This window comes from Neophocaena asiaeorientalis, unplaced genomic scaffold (assembly GCF_003031525.2).
Source record: "Neophocaena asiaeorientalis asiaeorientalis breed wild unplaced genomic scaffold, Neophocaena_asiaeorientalis_V1.1 scaffold198, whole genome shotgun sequence".
Classification (NCBI taxonomy): domain Eukaryota; kingdom Metazoa; phylum Chordata; class Mammalia; order Artiodactyla; family Phocoenidae; genus Neophocaena; species Neophocaena asiaeorientalis.
Window position 1 is genome coordinate 6,824,124 of NW_020175221.1, and position 19,888 is coordinate 6,844,011.

At 42.1% G+C, this 19,888-nt stretch overlaps 1 protein-coding gene across 3 annotated transcripts in view; it reads left to right on the top strand.

Moving 5' to 3' along the window:
- The window catches only part of ANKRD55 (ankyrin repeat domain 55), a 69,100-nt gene that overhangs the window by 4,459 nt on the left and 44,753 nt on the right, over positions 1–19,888 (top strand). For 2 of the 3 annotated variants that reach the window (XM_024765382.1, XM_024765383.1), the window contains exons 1-3: positions 11,622–11,917; positions 12,058–12,241; positions 15,636–15,696. In XM_024765382.1, coding sequence (XP_024621150.1) covers positions 12,237–12,241; positions 15,636–15,696 — 66 coding nt within the window. In that variant the 5' untranslated portion in view covers positions 11,622–11,917; positions 12,058–12,236. Of the gene's footprint in view, positions 1–2,344; positions 2,476–6,216; positions 6,327–11,621; positions 11,918–12,057; positions 12,242–15,635; positions 15,697–19,888 lie in introns of those variants that run through there. The other variant, XM_024765384.1, reaches the window with a different exon arrangement.

Consider the following 19,888-nt stretch of genomic DNA (forward strand, 5'->3'; position numbering starts at 1 on the left):
GAAGAGAAGAAAGAGAAGGGGAGAGAGAGAGAAAAATTTTGCCACTATTTAAGACAGAGCACTTCATTGATGCTTTTACCCAGTACAGACGCCTGGAAGAATATTAGAAGGCAGAAATTTGGAGAGAAACTGGTTTGCTGGCTGCAATCTTTCAATAAGAACAGTAGTCCTGGAATTTATCCATTCTCAGGGATCACTGAGGTCATAGTTTGCAGTTCACCTGGAGAAGAATTATAACCTCTACATGAATCTCCAATCAAAAGACATCTAAACAAGTCTCAGCTGGGAAAGGGATATGTCTTACATTGGTTTCTTCACCTGAAGGAGTGTGAAGCACCTACCTGGATTCTGCCTCAGCAGTATATGGCTTGTTCCAACAGCCCTGTGAAGTTAATCAGAATGTGTAATTTCATCTCTGTTTTTATTCAGGAAGAAAACACACGAAAACCAAATGTGGCCTATATTGATTCCAAAAACAGAAAAGTATTTCAGTAAAAGTGGCCACTTTTAGCAAGAATTTGTACAACCCAAGGCTAGGCTACCATCACTGCCCTATATCACTTACCACCTCCAATAAATGTGTGCTGCACCTGTCTGCCTGGCTGGCATTGCTTTCCAAAGGTACTTCCAGATTCTGCATTGTTCAAGTCAGGATAAACCTGCCTGTTATGTCCCAAATTATGCTGATTCCCAAGGTAGTAATAAGCAAATTTTATCATCTGCACAAAATGTTTTAATCAACCAATTACAGCAAAATTACAAAAGATTTAATAGGGTGTGAAAAATACATAGTTTATATAAATGTAGCAACAATCATCATCTCTCTTCAGGTCAGCAGCTGAGTTTGTGTTGAGGGTAGTTCATCTGCAAAGAGCATAATAAATGAACAGGAAAATAAAGTCTACTCATAAATTTCACAAGTCAAACATTTTTTTTCATAACATGTTATATTTTATTTTTTTAACATCTTTATTGGAGTATAATTGCTTTACAGTGGTGTGTTACTTTCTGCTGAGCTTCCCCCTCCCCATGTCCTCAAGTCCATTCTCTACGTCTGTGTCTTTATTCCTGTCCTGGCCCTAGGTTCATCAGACCCTTTTTTTTAGTTTCCATATATATGTGTTAGCATATGGTATTTGTTTTTCTCTTTCTGACTTACTTCACTCTGTATGACAGACTCTAGGTCCATCCACCTCACTACAAATAACTCAATTTCATTTCTTTTCATGGCTGAGTAATATTCCATTGTATATATGTGTCACATCTTCTTTATCCATTCAACTGTCGATGGACACTTATTGCTTCCATGACCTGGCTATTGTAAATAGAGCTGCAGTGAACATTGTGGTACATGACTCTTTTTGAATTATAGTTTTCTCAGGGTATATGCCCAGTAGTGGGATTGCTGGGTCATATGGTAGTTCTATTTTTAGTTTTTTAAGAACCTCCATGCTGTTCTCCATAGTGGCTGTATCAATTTACATTCCCACCAACAGTGCAAAAGGGTTCCCTTCTCTCCACACCCTCTCCAGCAGTTATTGTTTGTAAATTTTTTGATGACAGCCATTCTGACTGGTATGAGGTGATACCTCGTTGTAGTTTTGATTTGCATTTCTCTAATGATTAGTGATGTTGAGCATCCTTTTATGTGTTTGTTGGCAATCTGTATATCTTCTTTGGAGAAATGTCTATTTAGGTCTTCTACCTATTTTTGGATTGGGTTGTTTGTTTTTTTGATATTGAGCTGCATGAGCTGCTTGTGTATTTTGGAGATAAATCTTTTGTCAGTTGCTTTGTTTATAAATATTTTCTCCCATTCTGAGGGTTGTCTTTTCATCTTGTTTATGCTTTCCTTTGCTGTGCAAAAGCTTTTAAGTTTCATTAGGTCCCATTTGTTTATTTTTGTTTTTATTTCCATTACTCTAGGAGTTGGGTCAAAAAGGATCTTGCTGTGATTTATGTCAAAGAGTGTTCTTCCTGTGTTTTCCTCTAAGAGTTTGATAGTGCCTGGCCTTACATTTAGGTCTTTAATCCATTTTGAGTTTATTTTTGTGTATGGTGTTAGGAAGTGTCCGAATTTCATTCTTTTACATGTAGCTGTCCAGTTTTCCCAGCATCACTTATTGAAGAGGCTGTCTTTTCTCCATTGTATATTCTTGCCTCTTTTATCAAAGATAAGGTGACCATATGTGTGTGGGTTTATCTCTGGACTTTCTATCCTGTTCCATTGATCTATAGTTCTGTTTTTGTGCAGTACCATGCTGTCTTGATTACTGTAGCTTTGTAGTATAGTCTGAAGTCACAAGTCAAACATTCTTAAAGCTGTTGAAATGTCTCATTCTAGGATGTACACCCTTAATGCATGCGGTTTCTGGACGTCAAGTGGACACAGTGAAGCTGCTGTTGAAGATGGGAGCCAATATTAACATGCAGGATGCTTATGGCCGCACAAGTCTATGCCTGGCAACCTATCTGGTACCAACTGTGTCTGTGGTGGCTGTCAAAGAGTGGGGTGGACTAAATGTGTTGTTATGGGGCCCCACTTGCAGAAGAGTGTTCTTAGATTTGTGCAGCTGGCCAACAGAAATAGAACTTAAAAGTTTTGCTTTAATAATGTCCAACATTTATATAATGACTTAGAGTTGGTTTCATGGATTGAAGTCATTTTGGATCTTCCTAACAATCCTCTAAGTTAGAGGTGATATTGCCATGAGAGAAATATTCTTTTCCATCTTAATTGCATCAGAATTTCCCTTGGGGCATTTCTCAGCACACTTGGTACTCCTAAGAATGCCCTCTGTTAATACCCTCAGTGGGTGGTAACACTTGAAGCTGCAGTTAACCTCTTTGGGGTAGGATTAGTTGAGTGGAAGCTGAAGGATGAGCAAAGTAGAGAACAATGAGAACTGGGAAGAGTGGTGGGTAGGGAGTAGGGGAGAAATACCAGTCTCTTAAGGACAACACCAAGCATAGGATTCAACCCACAATCAGTGCCTAACTTAAAAATTACACAGAGCCAGTCCTCAACACGAGATTTCAGTCTGGCATTTCCCAATATTAGCACAAGCTTGGTAAAGCCTTACTGAAAATCTTCAAACCTCTCTCCTCTCAAATCTTCCCTGTAATCCTTTCGGGAGACTCCAGGGCTGTCTTGAGTCCAAGTCAAACAAGTCCTCCTTGTTGCCACACGAAGGTCATCATTCTCCCTCCTCTCCAACGTGGCTCCTGCAAATCTTCATCATAACCACTGTTGCTGCCGATGCAGCTTCTTGCATTTGCTGTTGCTGCCCATTGACAGTGGTGGATTCACCCACGGTGTCCTGAAGCTGCCCTGGACAAGTAGAACACTTCCCTTCCCCAAACACCACACCTTCCTGCTTGCAATAAAGTGTTGCCCAGTCCTCACAGAGATTTTCTTTAGACACTACTCTTTCATTTCTTATTTGCATGCCCTCTTTCTCTAGGACTCACACATGAAACTGGGAAGAATTTTTCAAAGTGTTGGGGTGCTTGTTTCAAATGTGGGTTCCTGGACTACACCCTAGACCTCCTGAGTCAGACACTCTGGGAGCAGGACAGGGGTTATGGGTGGAGAGAGAAGTACCTGCACGTTAAACAATTCTCCCCAACAATTTTTATGCTCATTCAAGTTTGAAACACACTGATCTGTGAGTACTAGGTGAAGTCCAGTGTCTCAGACAGACTTATGATGGCCTTTGCGGTCCTCCTCCCTTCTGGCACCTGCCCTAATAACTGCTCTTGCTGTAGGGATTTTTGGTGTCTGAGATGAGGAAAAGAGAAAATTTGGATCAGGGGATGGAGGAAGGGAATAGAGATGGTTTCTAAATTTAACTGCCGCTAGCATACAGAATAGAGTGAAACCAAGCTACACTTCTTTCAAAATTCTAAAATTCAAAATTTCAAATTTCTTGGGCTAGGTAGCACTTAAGGGACTGGGAAGAAGTTCTCCTCTAGATCACAGTGAACAGTGAGCCTAGCGAGGTGCCACTGTTGCATACAACTCTTTCTAGGAACACATTCTAAGGAGCTGCATAGGGAAGTACGCCGGCATGACAGCATGGGCATTACCCTCTTACTGTTGACCCCACCTCTGTCTGGCAGCCCAAAGCAGGGCCCCTCACTGGCTCTCCTGAGGATCCCTGGGAAGGTGAGAGTAGGTGGTATCTTAGTGATTACACAGTGAAGCCCACCACTCCCTCTGGCAATGTTTGTATTCAAGTATTAAAGAGGAACTAGGCAAAGGGAGCACTCAGAAACTGTCTCAGTCACAGCTTCAAGCTCAGTATACAAATAAACTTACCATAACTGTGTGATCCTTGGCAAATTTCTTCACCTCCTTATGCCTCTTTCCTCATTTGTAAAATGTAGTAAAAATAATACCCTAAGTTTATCACTGTTGAAGGAGAACCACATGCAGAATCACCCAGAACATAGTAGGTCCAAAACATATTTGTTGGTTCTGAATAGTGACCATGGGTTTCAGATGAAGTCAATGGTTTTCTGATTTCTTTTCTGAAGAAAAGAAAGAAAACCACATACACCCATAGTTCCAGGAAATGTTGCAAAATGATAAAAATGTTTCAAACCCTTCCACATCAGAAGATTTGTTTTTCAAAAACTCTAAAACTTTGGCCACTCAAAAATTTGGCAACTCTGAAATTTGTCCAACATGCCTTTCTTTTGGGTCTCCTGGCCATATTTTTCCCTTTTAATCAGAAAACTTGATGATGGGCATTAGGAACTAAAACCAGATTTAATACATTAGTAAACTATGAAAATTATTTGCTTCTACTTAAGACAGATATTATTGGTCAGTTCTACAAAGCCATATTCAGTTTTAGACCCTATGAATTTTAATGTGCTTTTGTAGAAAGATTTTCTTTGCAGACTTTTCAGAACCGAAAGGTCTTTTCTGATGATTATCTTTTTTTCTCCTCCATGCATTTAGTAACATTTTTATTGCTTCCAGTACTGCATGGGAAAATCTTCAGTAATCTTTCTCTTGTTACTGGGTAATCTTGAGGCTTAACTATACAGGAATGGAAGAAGGCAGGAAAAAATAGAGTTTTATTATATTATTCTTCATAATAATAATTTCAGTTACTCATAGTTATTATTATACTCATATACTTCATATAAGTATACTTATATACTTCATTTACTTATAAGTTTACTTTTAATTAGGTGAGTAACCCAAATGATTCTGGATGAATGTAGGAGGTGTTCTCCTTGGCATGTGAGCCAAACTCAGTTATCAGCAGGGTTGGGTCAGTTACTTAAAGTATTAACAAACAGAAAGGGAGGACTAGCCTGCGGTTATATTCTCCCTTTGAAATAGGAGAGACAGTGGAGAAATGACCCAGCTGTAAGTGCTAATCAAGGACGGACAAGCATCAGATGTGGCAATATCAGGTCTCAATCTGGTGAATTAGTAGACAACAGGGAGTTCAAAGGAAGTTTCTTGGGGAATTCATAGGGGGATAAAACACAACAATGGGGAGCCCTTAGAGGGTGCTGGTGATAGCCCCATATTCAGCAGCAGAGAGATCAGTCAACAGGGTGGCAGGGTCCCAGCCATTGGAGTAGGGCTTAGTTTAGAATTCCAGGCATCAGGAAGGGGACTGACTAGAATAAGCAAGATATTATCTTTGTGGTTACTAGAAAAAGAACTTGGAAAAGAGGACGAAGGACCATTTATCAGATATAGATGAATTGAGGCATCGAGTGGAGGCTGTGACTCAAGAATGACATAGGAGCCCAGTTTTGGAATTGGACAATGACATCCAGGTCAGACCATTGACGAGCATGATTTGGAGCTAAGCCCATAGAATGAGGGTCTAGAGCTGATTAATCACCCCCATCACATTGCCACATTTGGCTCTAGGAACTGGGTATAAAAGTGGAATGCCAGCAAGTGGCCCTAGAAATGGGGAGGCAGACGCAGAAGAGTCTAGGACTCAGTCTGCATCTTACAGGGTAAAGGTCTCAGAAGACTCAGGAATCCACACCTCAAGACCTTCAGCCCTCTGTTGTCTAAATGGGAGTTATGGTCCTTAACCAACCACTTTAGGTCCAGTAGAACATGTTTTTAGCCAAACCAAAGAAGAAAGGGAAAGAAAACTGGAGAAAGTTTGTTGGACTCTGTTACTATGTTATGTGAGATTGTGTTATATAACGATGCTCTTGCTTTTCCAGGGTTGGCTGGAAGGCTGTGTGAGTCTACTAAGAAATGGTGCCAAGCACAATATCCCTGATAAAAATGGCCGTCTGCCACTGCACGCTGCCACCGCTGAGCCCGATGTGAGGTACGTAGCCAGGTTCACACGACGCTCAAGTTGGGAGGCACCCAACTTGGATTAGAAGGTCACCTAATCCAATCCATGTGGCAAATAAAAACAAAATCCATCCATTTTTTTGGTATTTGCAGCAGACAGGACCCCATCTCAGTGAATCAAAATATCCTGGAACAATCTCAACTCTAGTCTCAATCCCAATTTTACTTCGATAAAACCCTTTTCTCCTAGTCTCTGATTTAAGAAGAAATGCTGTTTGTCATCATCTGAATTTCTTATATTCATTCATTCAATTAATCAGGCAATTATTAACTCAATAACTATTTATTGAGTGCTTATTATGGACCAACCACCGCTCTAGGCCCTAGAGTTCCCCAGTGGGCAAGCCAGTGTCTCTGACCTCACAGAGCTTACGTTCTAGTGCAGGAGTTAAGTGGCACACTAGTAAACAAATAAATAGGATAATTTCAAATAGTGACGAGTGTTGTGATGGAAACCAAACAGGGTAAGGGAAGGTTAATGTATGAACCCAGAGTCATGCCAACATTTATGGGCTGGAAGGAGGCAAAGACCCAGCAAAGGAGACTGAGACAGGGGGACCAGTGGGTGAGAAGGAAAACCAGAAGTGTGTGCTGCTGGAGACCATGCAAAGAAAGCCGTCAAATAGTTGGATGATTGAGGTCACCTTTTTGTAAGACGATTGAGCAACAAAGGAAAAAGCTTTGCCCAGACCAATTGTAGCTACCCCAGGCCTCTGTATCCAAGTGGCCTGGGTCCCCAGTCTTTCGAAAGCCCCTCCTGGCAGCTTGATGACAGCACACTTCCCACTGTGGAATCAGCAAGGTTCCGTTCCAGGCACTTCCTGAACCTCTGCTGACAGAGCAGGCCTCAGACAGGAACTTCACACTCCCCAGAGCTAGGCTGCAGGCCAGCAGCACGGTGGGTGCATTCTGCTGCCTCCTTCAGACCCTGTGTTCAGAAGTAAACTGAAGCCATGCGGTGGTTGAGGAGACCAAGGCCCCTTCCAGGTTGAGAGGTAATAGGATTTCTTCATTTCAGTCTGTTTACACTAAAGTTAAAGGACTTGGGAAATTCCAGGACTATTCCCAACCAAGCCTTGCCTCTTATTATCATTGGATCATATCCAGGAATAATAGAAAACTAGGATTTACTCAAAGCCCAACAAAACAAGGAAGTTTAGAGAAGAAACAGCAATCCCAGAGCTAACAATCAGTAGACATCATAAAAAGATGACTACCTTTTGATGAAAAAAGAGTGAGTTTTCTAGACAACCCACGAAATATTTAGTCACAAAATCATACTGTCTTCCCAAGAGTAATCTTTAGAAAATACATTTTAAATGTACCTTTTAAGACTCTTCTGCTCCAATTTACTCCACTTAGATGATTTTTACCTGCCTCACTCAGAGTAGTCATTTCAAAATCTACCTGATTCTGGAAAATGAACACCTGCTTTAGTTATGGTAATCATAGCTGTTGTAACAAATAAAACCCAAAGCTTCAGCATTTTAACATAATAAAAGTTTAGTCCAATATATGTTTCCTGGATGGGGGCAGGGAGCCTCCCCTCCACAGGTAATTCAGGGATGCAAGCTTGTGGCTTCATCATCTCCTAGCATCACAGAATCCTTTTTGTTTGGCCTGCAGATAGGGTAAGAGGAGCTTAGATAAGCCTTACTTATTTCTTTAAAATCTCAGCCTGTGAATGGCACAGTTCACTTCTGCTCACATTCCATTAATAAGGATGAGTCATTTGGCCATAAAGAGCGGTGGGGAATATAGTCCCTGACCAAGAATCCACCTTCTGGTGATGATTCCAATCCAAGAAAGGGGGACAAGAATTTTGGTGAAAACCTGGCTCTGCCATTAAACCATTGCACCTGAGGGGTGAACTAAGCCTTGGCAGTCAGAATCACACTAAGGATCAATTTGGTCAATAGATTTGGTTCATCATTTGAAATCACTACAATAATATATTAAAAACTAAATGTACTTCCTCTTTTGTGGACTTATTAGACTATTTCTTACTATGCCCAGCAGTGCCCCTAGACTCTCTAGGATTTACATTACATCACTATAACTGAGATAACACAGAGCTGTGGCTTCCCCTTCTCATGAAATTGTCCCAAATGACCCAGTCACCACCTTAGGAAGAGCTGAAGCCAGAAAAATAAACATCCTCTGTGTGCTGATGATATAGTTTTATTGTCCTAAATGGACAGTTAGCTGATTCTGGAAGATAAAATCTGCTTTTCTTATGGTAATGCTAGCTGCTGTAACTATTAAAACCCAAAGGTTAAGATTAAATATTCCAAAACCAAAATTATCATACCTGTTAAATGTTCTCCAAAAATGAATTGGGTTAAACCTTAACAACTGTCGACTGAAAAAAAAAAAAAAAAAAAAGCACAACGTGAGAGTTGTGAGTTAAGTTTTATTTGGGGCAAAATGAGGACTTATAGCCGAGGAGAGAGCATTTCAGATAGCTCTGAGCAACTGCTGCAAAGGGGTAGGGGGGAAGGTCAGTATATATGTGATTTTAGTGAAGGGGGAGTACGTGCAGTCCAGCACACAGTTTTGCAGAAGGTTGCTGCTGGTCACGAGGAGCAGACGTCACCATGAAAGATTTTAGTGCTTTTCTAGATATGAGGAGATGCAAGAATTGGGCTCATAAAATCTTCTCCTGAAAATATCTGAAGGCCAGTCCTGCCAGTTTTTCCCAGAGCACAGAGTGCCTCATTCCTGATCTACCCTGAACTCCTTTCAGGGGGTGTTGAAGGTCAGCAGTCTCAGCAGCTTGTGATTTCATCCTTGTAGGGATAGATGGCAAGTGCCAACCTTTAGTTTGACACAACCCATATAGCAAATCAACTGGCTTTGTTACCTAGAGAACATTTCAAAACTAGCTTGACTGAAAGGATTCCTTATGGAATTACATTGCTTAAAATTAGATATTTTATCATTGTTTTACTGAGAAATTTTATGGCCGTGGCAGAGTTTGATAACATCTGCATTAAATCCTTCAAGCCGAAACTAACCGCACCAGAGAAGTTGGACTTCAGTTGCCCATTTGTTTGTGTGTCTGCATGAACTCAGAATCGTTTTCTGAGAAAAAATGTTCTTGGTCTGTCTTATGGGCACTTTCTAATCCTAAAATCATAACGCAGAAGGGAGTGACCTTCCATTAGGCCATGCATACCTGTTTGACTATTTAATTTTCCTAAGTGAATACAACTTTAGGCCAGCTTGTCCGACCATTAAAGCATATAGGTCTGTAGTTACAAAAAGGATGACGATGACAAACAGCACTCATTGTTTATCATGTTCTGAGCAAAGTTCTTAGTGCTTTCCACGTACTATCTCATCTAATCTTTACCACACCTCTATGTGATAGGTAATATTTCTATCCCCATTTTATAGATGAGAAAACTAAGGCATCAAGAAGAAAACGAATTGCATACTGCATGTGTGAAGATAAGTAACCTGCCCAATGGGTCTGCTGTGCTCCTGGAGTCCACCGCTGTGGACTTGTTGAATTTATTTTAATGGCCACATTTTATCATTAAGCCCTCAGTCTACACTGAGAGGCCTTATAAGAAACAGCCATACAAAACTCCTTATTGTCTGATTGTCAGGAAATTTTTTTTTTGTTACAGTGTCCAAAAAAATCTTTTCTGAAAAACCACAAGAAAAATTTCTACTAAAGGAGGAATTCCTGTGCTTCTCCTGATAAATTATTTTTTATTTTTACTATGTGGACACTGTGACTTATGATCATGTTTCTCTCTTTGCATATTTAGAAAACTCAAAGCCTAATTTGTGTCTCACCTCTGGCATGCACATAGGACCATAATTATGTGTTCTTTATCCTGCCCTCATTTTCTCTTTGCCTAGTGTTTTCGCTTGTGATCTTGTTTTACTATATGTATCTGAAAACCACCTAAATTCCTGTTTTGGGATTGAGGTAAAGGGTGGCCAGGAGTGCCGGCTCAGGGGTCAGACTGACTGAGTATGAATCTGGCTCCGTATCTTACAGACCACATTATCTTGGGCAAGTTAACATGTCAAGGTTCAGCTAGCTTTCTTTTCTAGAAAGTAGGAATAATACAGTACTTACCTCATAGGTAAGTAGGCAAAAGTAAATGAGAAAATATGTGGAAAGCACTGAACACTGTCAATTGTCCATGTTCAGTAAGTGTGAGTGGTGATGATGAGGGTGATGATATCGATGATGATGATGATGGAAGATAGAAATAAAGTACCGTAGATCAGCACTAAAGAATGAAACCCTGCTACGGCCACCCACCAGCTCTCACCCTGGCCTTCTTCACCTTAGCACACACAGGTCCACAAAAAATATATCTGCACACACAGGTGCATGCCCACACAGTCCTGCACCCACTGACATGAGCATACATTTACTGCGAAGGTCATCAGGGTATGAACAGCGCTCCCATCTGTATTAACCTTGGGACATTGTAGAGCATTGCAAGATTTTAGAACCCAATGAACATTAGACTCAACCATTCAGTGTACATGCATCTATATTTTTCCTCTAATCATAAGCATATGTACCAGCCACTTTGTGGCCTTGTACTCAGGTATTCATACTCCTTTTAAAATCCACTAACTCCTATATTTCCAAACAGCACACTCCTTCCACTCGGTGCTTGCTGGAGACTATTTAGAGTGAAGTCTCAAACTGAAGCTGCTTATAAACAAGCCAAGGGGACACTTCAATTAGCCCTTTGCCTCCAGAGAAATTTTGGTTCTCTGATGGAAACAACTCACTAGCAAACCAACCAGTGGCGATATACAGCCTTAGCTAAGCTACATCTCTGTGGGAAATCTAAGCTGCTACCAGCATAAAAGACCTATAATTAAGAACACGAAGGCAAGCTGGATGTACAAAAGCAAAGGAGCACAGGTTTCATCTCACGAGTCCCCTTCCTGCTTTGAGTGCTCTGCTTCTCAGCAGGTCCGAGTTTTCTCCCTTTCAGCTCCCTATTGCTTTTCTTGCTTCCTTGGCTGGGACATTCAGGGGGCGTCCGTGTGAAAGAGGGGGCGTGATCATTAAGACAGAGCTCCGAAGAGCACGCAGTTGTGTTTGTACAACACTGCGCATGCTAGAGTTGCAAGGCGAGCAGCGATTTCCTCTGAAAGCAGCCACAGGGCTCTCTGAAAGTCTTTTTTATGGTCTCCATGGTTACCAGCAGATTTTTTTTTTTTTTTCCTGCCAGAGTGCCAGCAGCTCTGCCTCTTTTCATTGCTCTTGACTACAGCCAGAGGGAGGAGGGAAATCATTTCTTTGGGGTCCTATTCTCTAGTTTCCAGGTGATGCATTCTAACCTGCAGTGGATGTTTCAGGCAGCTTCAGGGACAGGAGAGCAGATGACTGGCTTGGGGACTCTTTTTCCCAGCCATCCCTGGGCTGAGCCCCCTCCAGGACTGTGAGCCCAAGGGGCCAGCAAAACAGAGAAGCTCAAGGAGACAACCCTCCCCGCTTTCCTGGATACATCTAGCTGAGCTCTCTCTGGCCTACCAATCACCTAATGGCAATCACGGGACCCCAGAATATAAAGGGTAGGAGCCTTTTAAGAAATTAATCATTATATAGAATTTATTATAGTATGTGAAGTCCATGTTAAGTTCTTTATATGCTTTGACCTATTTAAAGTTACAACAAATCTTTAAGAAGTAGGGTTGTTATGTTTATTTTACAGATAAGAAAATGTAGGCACTGAGAGTTTTATACCTTGTCCAAGGTCTGGCTGATTGGTGAGGGAGCAGGGCTTCTAATAGAGGCAGTCTGGCTCTAGCCTCCGTGCTCTTATCACTGACCACTCTGCCTGTCTGGGAAAGCTCCTGCTGGGGACCTGTGCCTGCTGTCCTGGCAGCTGGGATGAGGTGAGCCTTATGCTGTGGCCTGGAGATCTGAGAGCAGAGTTTTAGCTGGTGCTAATAGGAAATTGGGCTGGGGGGTCATGGGAGAAATACTCCTGGATCACCTTAGCACAAAACAGGAGCTCCGAGGAAACAAAACTAAGAGGTCTGCAAGTCCGCTGTTAATTAAGACAGATGTGGGACAAGTATCTTGCAGATTACCTCTGAACCACGGAACAGGATAGAAGCACAAGGCTGGAAAGCAGACACCTGGTTTCTAGCCCAGGCTGGACAACCAGGGCAATGTGTGATGGCCTTGGCAAGCAGTGTAGTGCATCAGGTCATTTGCTCTCATAAAATGAGAGAAAGAGAGAGAATAGTCATCTGTAAATTTGTACCAGCTTTAAAGATCGATCAGTCTCGGTGACTTAGGAGTCAAATGGAGGCAAGCAGTATAGATTGGCATATATCACTCAGGATCGTGACAGGGAAGACATGAAATAGTAAACGAGATGACTAAGAAAGTTTAATGAAAGACTATTTGAAATTAACTGGCAAGAGATGATGACAGTCTGCCACCCCCACGCCCCTCCAAAAGCAGGAAAATGTTCCTCCCCTAGGCCACAAGAGGTGAGGAAGGAAGCTGTTACTGGAAACCTGCCGAGAGCTGGGCGGTAGTTGTAGTGTAGGAGAGGGGCCACCTGGCAGGAGCCAAGGCCTTTAGTAGAGGAAAAAAATCATTGTCAGAAAGGAAAGTGGCTTCTCTCCTTCCTCCTGCTGGTTCTCCCACTGACCAAACCCAGTGGGAGGTCAGAGGGCAAGGGACCTGGATGATGAATTATTGGAGGTCAGCCTCAGAGTAGGACATTGCAGGGCAGAGACTGGATCTGAGAGACAAACAGAGGACTATCCAGCACAGGGCTCACCCTGTGACCCTTGGAGGCTCACCCAGGATGTGAGAAGAGGTCTTGATCTCCCCACCCCCATTCTCATCTGGTTAGAGCCAACTTCCCCGAATGTGATCACGCTGCTCTGGAGGAGCCCCAGAAGATCCTGTCCGACTACAGCTGATCTCAGTCTGCTCAGGGTTAGCCGAGGATAACCAGATTGGACCACCACTGACCTCTGCTCACTCTCACTCTCCCTCCCCCAGCACTTTGGACCACATGTGCCCGAGAGATTAGACAATGGCCATTAATGAGAGAGAGAGGGGAAAGAGAGAGAGAGAAAGAGAGAGAAAGGAAAGGGAAGGGAAGAGAAGAGTAGAGGGCAGGGTAGGGGAGGAGAGGAGAAAGGAGAGGAGAGAGAGAGAGAAGGAAAGAAAGAAAGAAGAAAGATAGTCACCCGTTACCCTCCCCCGCATAAAGCAGCTATAAGGGAAAATATAAAAAATAGCATTAACCAAAATACAGTTATTTTTGTAGCATCTTCCCACCTGATGGAGAAATTCTAGAATTCAGAAAGGATAAAGAGATGTGCTGTTTACAGTCATAGACACTGTTCCTTTAAAATCTGTATACTAGGAGTTTTACACCTGTTATGTTATTTAACCCTCACCACCACCACCGCTGTTATTATCCTTGTTAGCGAAGTGAGGATACAGAAGCTCAGCGAGGTCATGCAGTGGTGAGGCCAGAATTAAATCACAGCAGTATCCTGGCTCCCCAAAAAACAGTGATAAGACTAGATTTAAAACCTAGGCTTCTTGGTTATATTCCCCCCACTGAAGAAGTCCACCCCCATTTAAGTTCTCTTTATAACACAGTATGATCAATCCCTCTGATTAATATTAAGCAATTTGCTACTTAGGACTTTAGATGTCATCTCAGCTGAGAGACAGTGAAAATCTGATTCAGGAGGAGGCTAAGCCATCTTATTTTTCAAATAATTGTTCCAAAATAGTTGCCGAATTTTTTCATTGTCTGCCCATAGACAATCCTTTATCATCTTGGTGAGTATATTAGTTTGCTGGGGTGACTGTAACAAAATACCACAGGCTGGATGGCTTAAACAGCAGAAATTTATTTTTTCACAGTTCTGAAGGCTGCTGCTGGAAGGCCAACATCAAGGTGCCAGCAGGGTTGGTTTCCTCTGAGACTCTCTCCTTGGCTTGCAGATTGCCATCCTCTTGCTGCCTCTTCACATGGTCTTTCCACTGTAAGCGTGTGCCTCTGGTGTCACTCTGTGTGTCCTAATCTCCTCTTTTTATGAGAACACCAGTCAAATGGGATTAAGGCCCGCTGTAATCTTTCATTTTAACTTATTTACCTCTTTAAAGGCTCTATCTCCAAATATAGTCACATTCTAAGGCATTGGGGGGTTAGAGCTTCAACATATAGATTTGAGAGGGACACAATTCCTTCTATAACAATGAGTATCCATTGATTTATTCATTCATCACCTTTCTCAGTGGTTTCCAAATCTGATTGTTTACCAGAATTTTCTGAACAGCTTATTTAAACGGTAGAAGCTGTGCTGCTCTCCAGACCTCCTGCATCAGAAACCTTGAATATACAGCCCAGGTAAAAAAAATCTCCCCAGGGAATTCTGAGATGGAGCCAGGGTTAAAACTTCTAGGGTTAAGTATTCTAGAAATAACACTTACTGTGTTCTAGGCATGCTTTAAATGCTGTATGCATATTAACTCATTTAATCCTCACACTGATCTATAAGGTAGGCACTTTTTATTACCCCCATTTTATAGATGAGGATGCATAGGCACAGAGAAGTGAAGTTACTTGCCTGTGGTCACAGAGCTGGTCAGTGACAGGACTGGGATGTGAACCCAGGTGGTCTGGCTCCAGAGTCTGGGCTCCTAACCACTATACTCAACTGCTTCTCTCCCACATATGGAGTACTGACCTCAGTCAACCAAGTATTGGGCCCAAGTGGGATAAGAACTTGAACTTGAGAATCATTGGCAGTTGTTTCACACTGATAACTGCCATTGCATGCTTAGGTATTTGTGCGTTTTAGAAAGAATAAGCGGAAGTTGGAAATGCTGACTGCCTCCAGTACATTTAGAAGGCATGACACGTGTACCTAGTGGTGAAGCAATTTGAAAGCACTCTATAAATTTATGGAAAATGAATAAAAAATAAGCACTGGAGGACTTTGCTTCTTAGAGTGAATGCAAAGGGATACCGTTCTGGTGAGTAATAAGTGTGAGGATTCGCTTTCTCCGTTCTCTTTGGCTGCTCCAGAAGCACTAAGACAGAGAGGAGGTGGGAGAAGAGATAGAGGTCTTCCTCCTACCTGCCTTCTTATCCATCACACTGGCTTTTTTTCCGTGGATCTTTCCCCTAGTAAATGCAAAGGGCATACGGTCATTTGGAGGCCTTCAGCAGACTGTATTTCTAATGTCATGTTTGCATTCAGACTCTGCTCTTTTAAGCCACTTCTCCTGTTTTTCTTACAGGCTCCTAACAGTCCTGCTACAACAGTCAAGCCTCAACGAGATTAATCAGCAGGACAGTGAGGTGAGCCTGCCCTCTCAAGGAACAGTTGTCATTGTGCATGTTAGGGTGGGAATAAGGGCCTTTCTGAACCACAGTGCTTCCTCTCTTAAAGGTGCAAGGAGGGGGTGGAGCAGTTCTGTGTTCCTACCCTGAGAGGGAAGGCTGTGTCTCCGCTGTTAATTCAGGAAGAAATTTATCCCTCTGTGGGTGTGGGTAGCTTTTAATAGGGAAGGATTTATTGCATTAAGTATTTAAGCATTTATCATACCACTGAAATTTTATAATTTCCCTTTGGACATTGAGAAATAAATATTGCTCTTTCCTGTCTTCTCAAGTACCAGAAACTTCGATGGCTGCCGACACTCTCTCTCTGAGTGAAAGATGACAGATAGATTATAATTCTAGGCTCCCTGCTCCAGAAGCCACATTATTATTATTTTTTTAATTTATTTTTGCTGTGTTGGGTCTTAGTTTCTGTGCAAGGGCTTTCTCTAGTTGTGGCAAGTGGGGGCCACTCTTCATCGCCGTGCGCGGGCCTCTCACTATCACGGCCTCTCTTGTTGCGGAGCACAGGCTCCAGACACGCAGGCTCAGTAGTTGTGGCTCACAGGACCAGTTGCTCCGTGGCATGTGGGATCCTCCCAGACCAGGGCTCGAACCCGTGTCCCCTGCATTAGCAGGCAGATTCTCAACCACTGCGCCACCAGGGAAGCCCAGAAGCCACATTATTAATGCCAACGATCACAACTGCTGTTTGCTTTACGTTGCAAGGCAATCCTGTACAAGGCTTCCAACAAGACAGCACGGCACTCCCAACTAAGTTCCTGAGGGAGGGTGGGTCAGACCAGGCAGAGCTGCCCCAAAGCAGTTGAGGGTCTTTTATCTACTTAACTCTTCTAAAAACCAGGTCTGATTTTTATTAGCCAGCCTGATTTCTTTAATAGTTTCTTAAAACTGATTTAAATACCTGATTTTTAAAGGGATTTTTTTTAAAGGAAGCTTGGTTTGACTGCACTAAGAATGTCTGATAACTTTAAGAAAGTCTGATAGCACTGAAAGTGCATATGCCTCCAGATGCCAAGTAACACTGTTTTCAAGACGACCTGGCCATAGACAACAGGATGGGAGGAAGCCCTCTAACAGGGGCGGGCCCCCTACCCCATATTTCTCCTGGGCTGGGCTCCCCATCTTTCTTGAGCCTTCTGAACAAAGGCCTCCTTCCAACGGGCTTGGCAGTGATGACCACACCAAAAAGCCCCTACATCACAGCCTGGGTCTGAGGTTGGGCACCTCCCTGACTCAGTGGGTACATGCTGCTTTCACCCACCCATGTCTTCAGTGGTTTAAAGCAAAACCTCAGATGAGAGAATATTGCACTGTCTTAAACTTCTGCTTTAAAAATGAGAACCAGAGAACCAGCAAGTACACTCTGATCACTCTGCCCATGGTGTGAAATCAGGGAGCTTGGGGGCTTGCAGTTTATGTCAGCTGATCAAGAACTTCTAGATTTTGGGCAACTTGCCAACCACTTCTTCCACCTCCAACTCCTACCTTCACTCCCTCCACTAACTGGGGCTTATTAGAAAGGGGGCAAATTCAGTTATTCACACCCTAAAGCTAAATTCTTCTTACAGACATCCAACTCTGTCCCCTCCTCAGTGGAGCTGAACATCCCCTAGCAAAGTGACAGTTCCCTATTTTTTCCCACCCTGGGAGGCCCTTGGCTGGTGGAGACAATGAATGTAGACAAAAATCTTTCTAATGGTGGTAATTGTAACACTTCTCAGATAATATGTGGTAAATATTGGAAAAGTCTCTAGCTCCTTCTCATGCAAAGCAACCTCTCAGAGAACATTCCTCCTGCTCTTACACCAGCATTCTGACCTGTTGGCATTTTTGAGCAGGAGCTTCAAAAAGGACACTTCCCCCTAATGTCGCAGCTTCCTCTTCACACCATGTCACAGCATGTTTGAAGTCCATCTGAAGCCAACTACTAAGTCTTCCCTGTGTGTTTCATTAACATATATATTGCTGGTGTGAGCCAATCCACATAAATTTGCAAGGGCTAATTTGCTCTTTGCCATTGGACAAAGGACAGTTCTGAAATGGAAAGAACACGGCCCAGGCTTTGTCATTTGTTACCTTGGAGGAGTTCCTGCATTTGGCTTCTAGTGTTCTGAATAAGCAGTCGCTTACTGAACCCCGCCCCTCCCACAATCACTTTTCCAGTGACTTCCAAGCACAATGTAGTCTCCATCATATATGAGGGGGTAACAGTTAAAGCACACACACACTCTACAGCTGCTAAATAACAGGAAACAAAAAACAGCAAAGGCAAAAGAAATCAGGGAAAAGGTAAGCGATTCCTGGCAGAACATTATGTTTTCCTAACGACAAGAGGAAAGAACAAGACACAACCCCTACATAGTGTGAATAAAATTATTTTCCAATAACTGAAGGACTCCCAAGCTTATTACAGTAATGGTTAAAGGTTAAATGATCAATTAATAGAAATCTAACTTCATTAAGAGACATATTAGATTGTTAACTGAAACTAAAGAATGGAGAGAGGGAGAGAGGAAGGAAAAAATTTGTTTCTGAAGCCATCCTCTAACTGCTTACATAAAAAAACCATATCTGCCACCTTATATCAGAGAGATGAATATCACTCTAGAGGCTGTCCGAATCTGAGCTCAGTGACTTAAAACATTTTTTGTGTTGTTAGTTTTTACTTGTATAAGCAATACATGAACACATTTGCTTCTTTAAATTTTTAAATATTACAAGTAATACTAGAAGTCCATGATCACTTCCACCCCACCACCTTAGCCCCCAATTGCTATTTGATGTGTCTCTTTCCCAGTCTTTTGTCTTTTTACACTATGTGTGTATATATATAGAGACACATAGGCACTGTGGAGTATAACATGAAAGATATCTCATGTTATATGTTGTTCTGCAACTTTGATTTTCACTCAAGAGTATGTCTCAGAGTCTCTTGGATATGTTGATGCATATAAATCTGGCTCTTTCCTTTTAATGGCTTCATGATTCACACTATGAAAATACGTCCTTATATTTTCTGTTCCCATATCAATATTTAGGTTGTCTCCAATGTTTCACTGTCACAAACACTACTCTGAAGGGTGTTTGTATAAGCCTCCTTGAGTATTTTATATGAACATTTCTCTAGAAGAAAAATTGTTGGGCAGTAGAGAGTGTACATTTGTGTGTGTGGGAGGGGTTCTATTTTTTTTAATTGAAGTATAGTTGATTAACCATATTGTGTTAGTTTCGGGTATATAGCATAGTGATTCAGTACTTTTGCAGATTATATTCCATTATAGGTTACTACAACAGTATAATCCCCTACGCTATGTAGTACATCCTTGTTGTGTATCTATTTTTTTTTTTACATCTTTATTGGAGTATAATTACTTTAATGGTGTGTTAGTTTCTGCTTTATAACAAAGTGAATCACTTATACATATACATATGTTCCCATATCTCTTCCCTCTTGCGTCTCCCTCCCTCCCACCCTGCCTATCCCACCCCTCCAGGTGGTCACAAAGCACCGAGCTGATCTCCTTGTGCCATGCGGCTGCTTCCCACTAGCTATCTTACGTTTGGTAGTGTCTATATGTCCATGCCACTCTCTCACTTTGTCACAGCTTACCCTTCCCCCTCCCCATATCCTCAAGTCCATTCTCTAGTAGGTCTGTGTCTTTATTCCCGTCTTACCCCTAGGTTCTTCATGACATTTTTTTCCCTTAGATTCCATATATATGTGTTAGCATACGGTATTTGTCTTTCTCTTTCTGACTTACTTCACTCTGTATGACAGACTCTAGGTCCATCCACCTCACTACAAATAATTTCGTTTCTTTTTATTTCTTTTTATATACAATATTCCATTGTATATATGTGCCACATCTTTATCCATTCATCCGATGATGAACACTTAGGTTGTTTCCATCTCCTGGCTATTGTAAATAGAGCTGAAATGAACATTTTGGTACATGACACTGTTTGAATTATGGTTTTCTCAGGGTATATGCCCAGTAGTGGGATTGCTGCGTCATGTGGTAGTTCTATTTGTAGTTCTTTAAGGAACCTCCATACTGTTCTCCATAGTGGCTGTACCAATTCACATTCCCACCAGCAGTGCAAGAGTGTTCCCTTTTCTCCACACCCTCTCCAGCATTTATTGTTT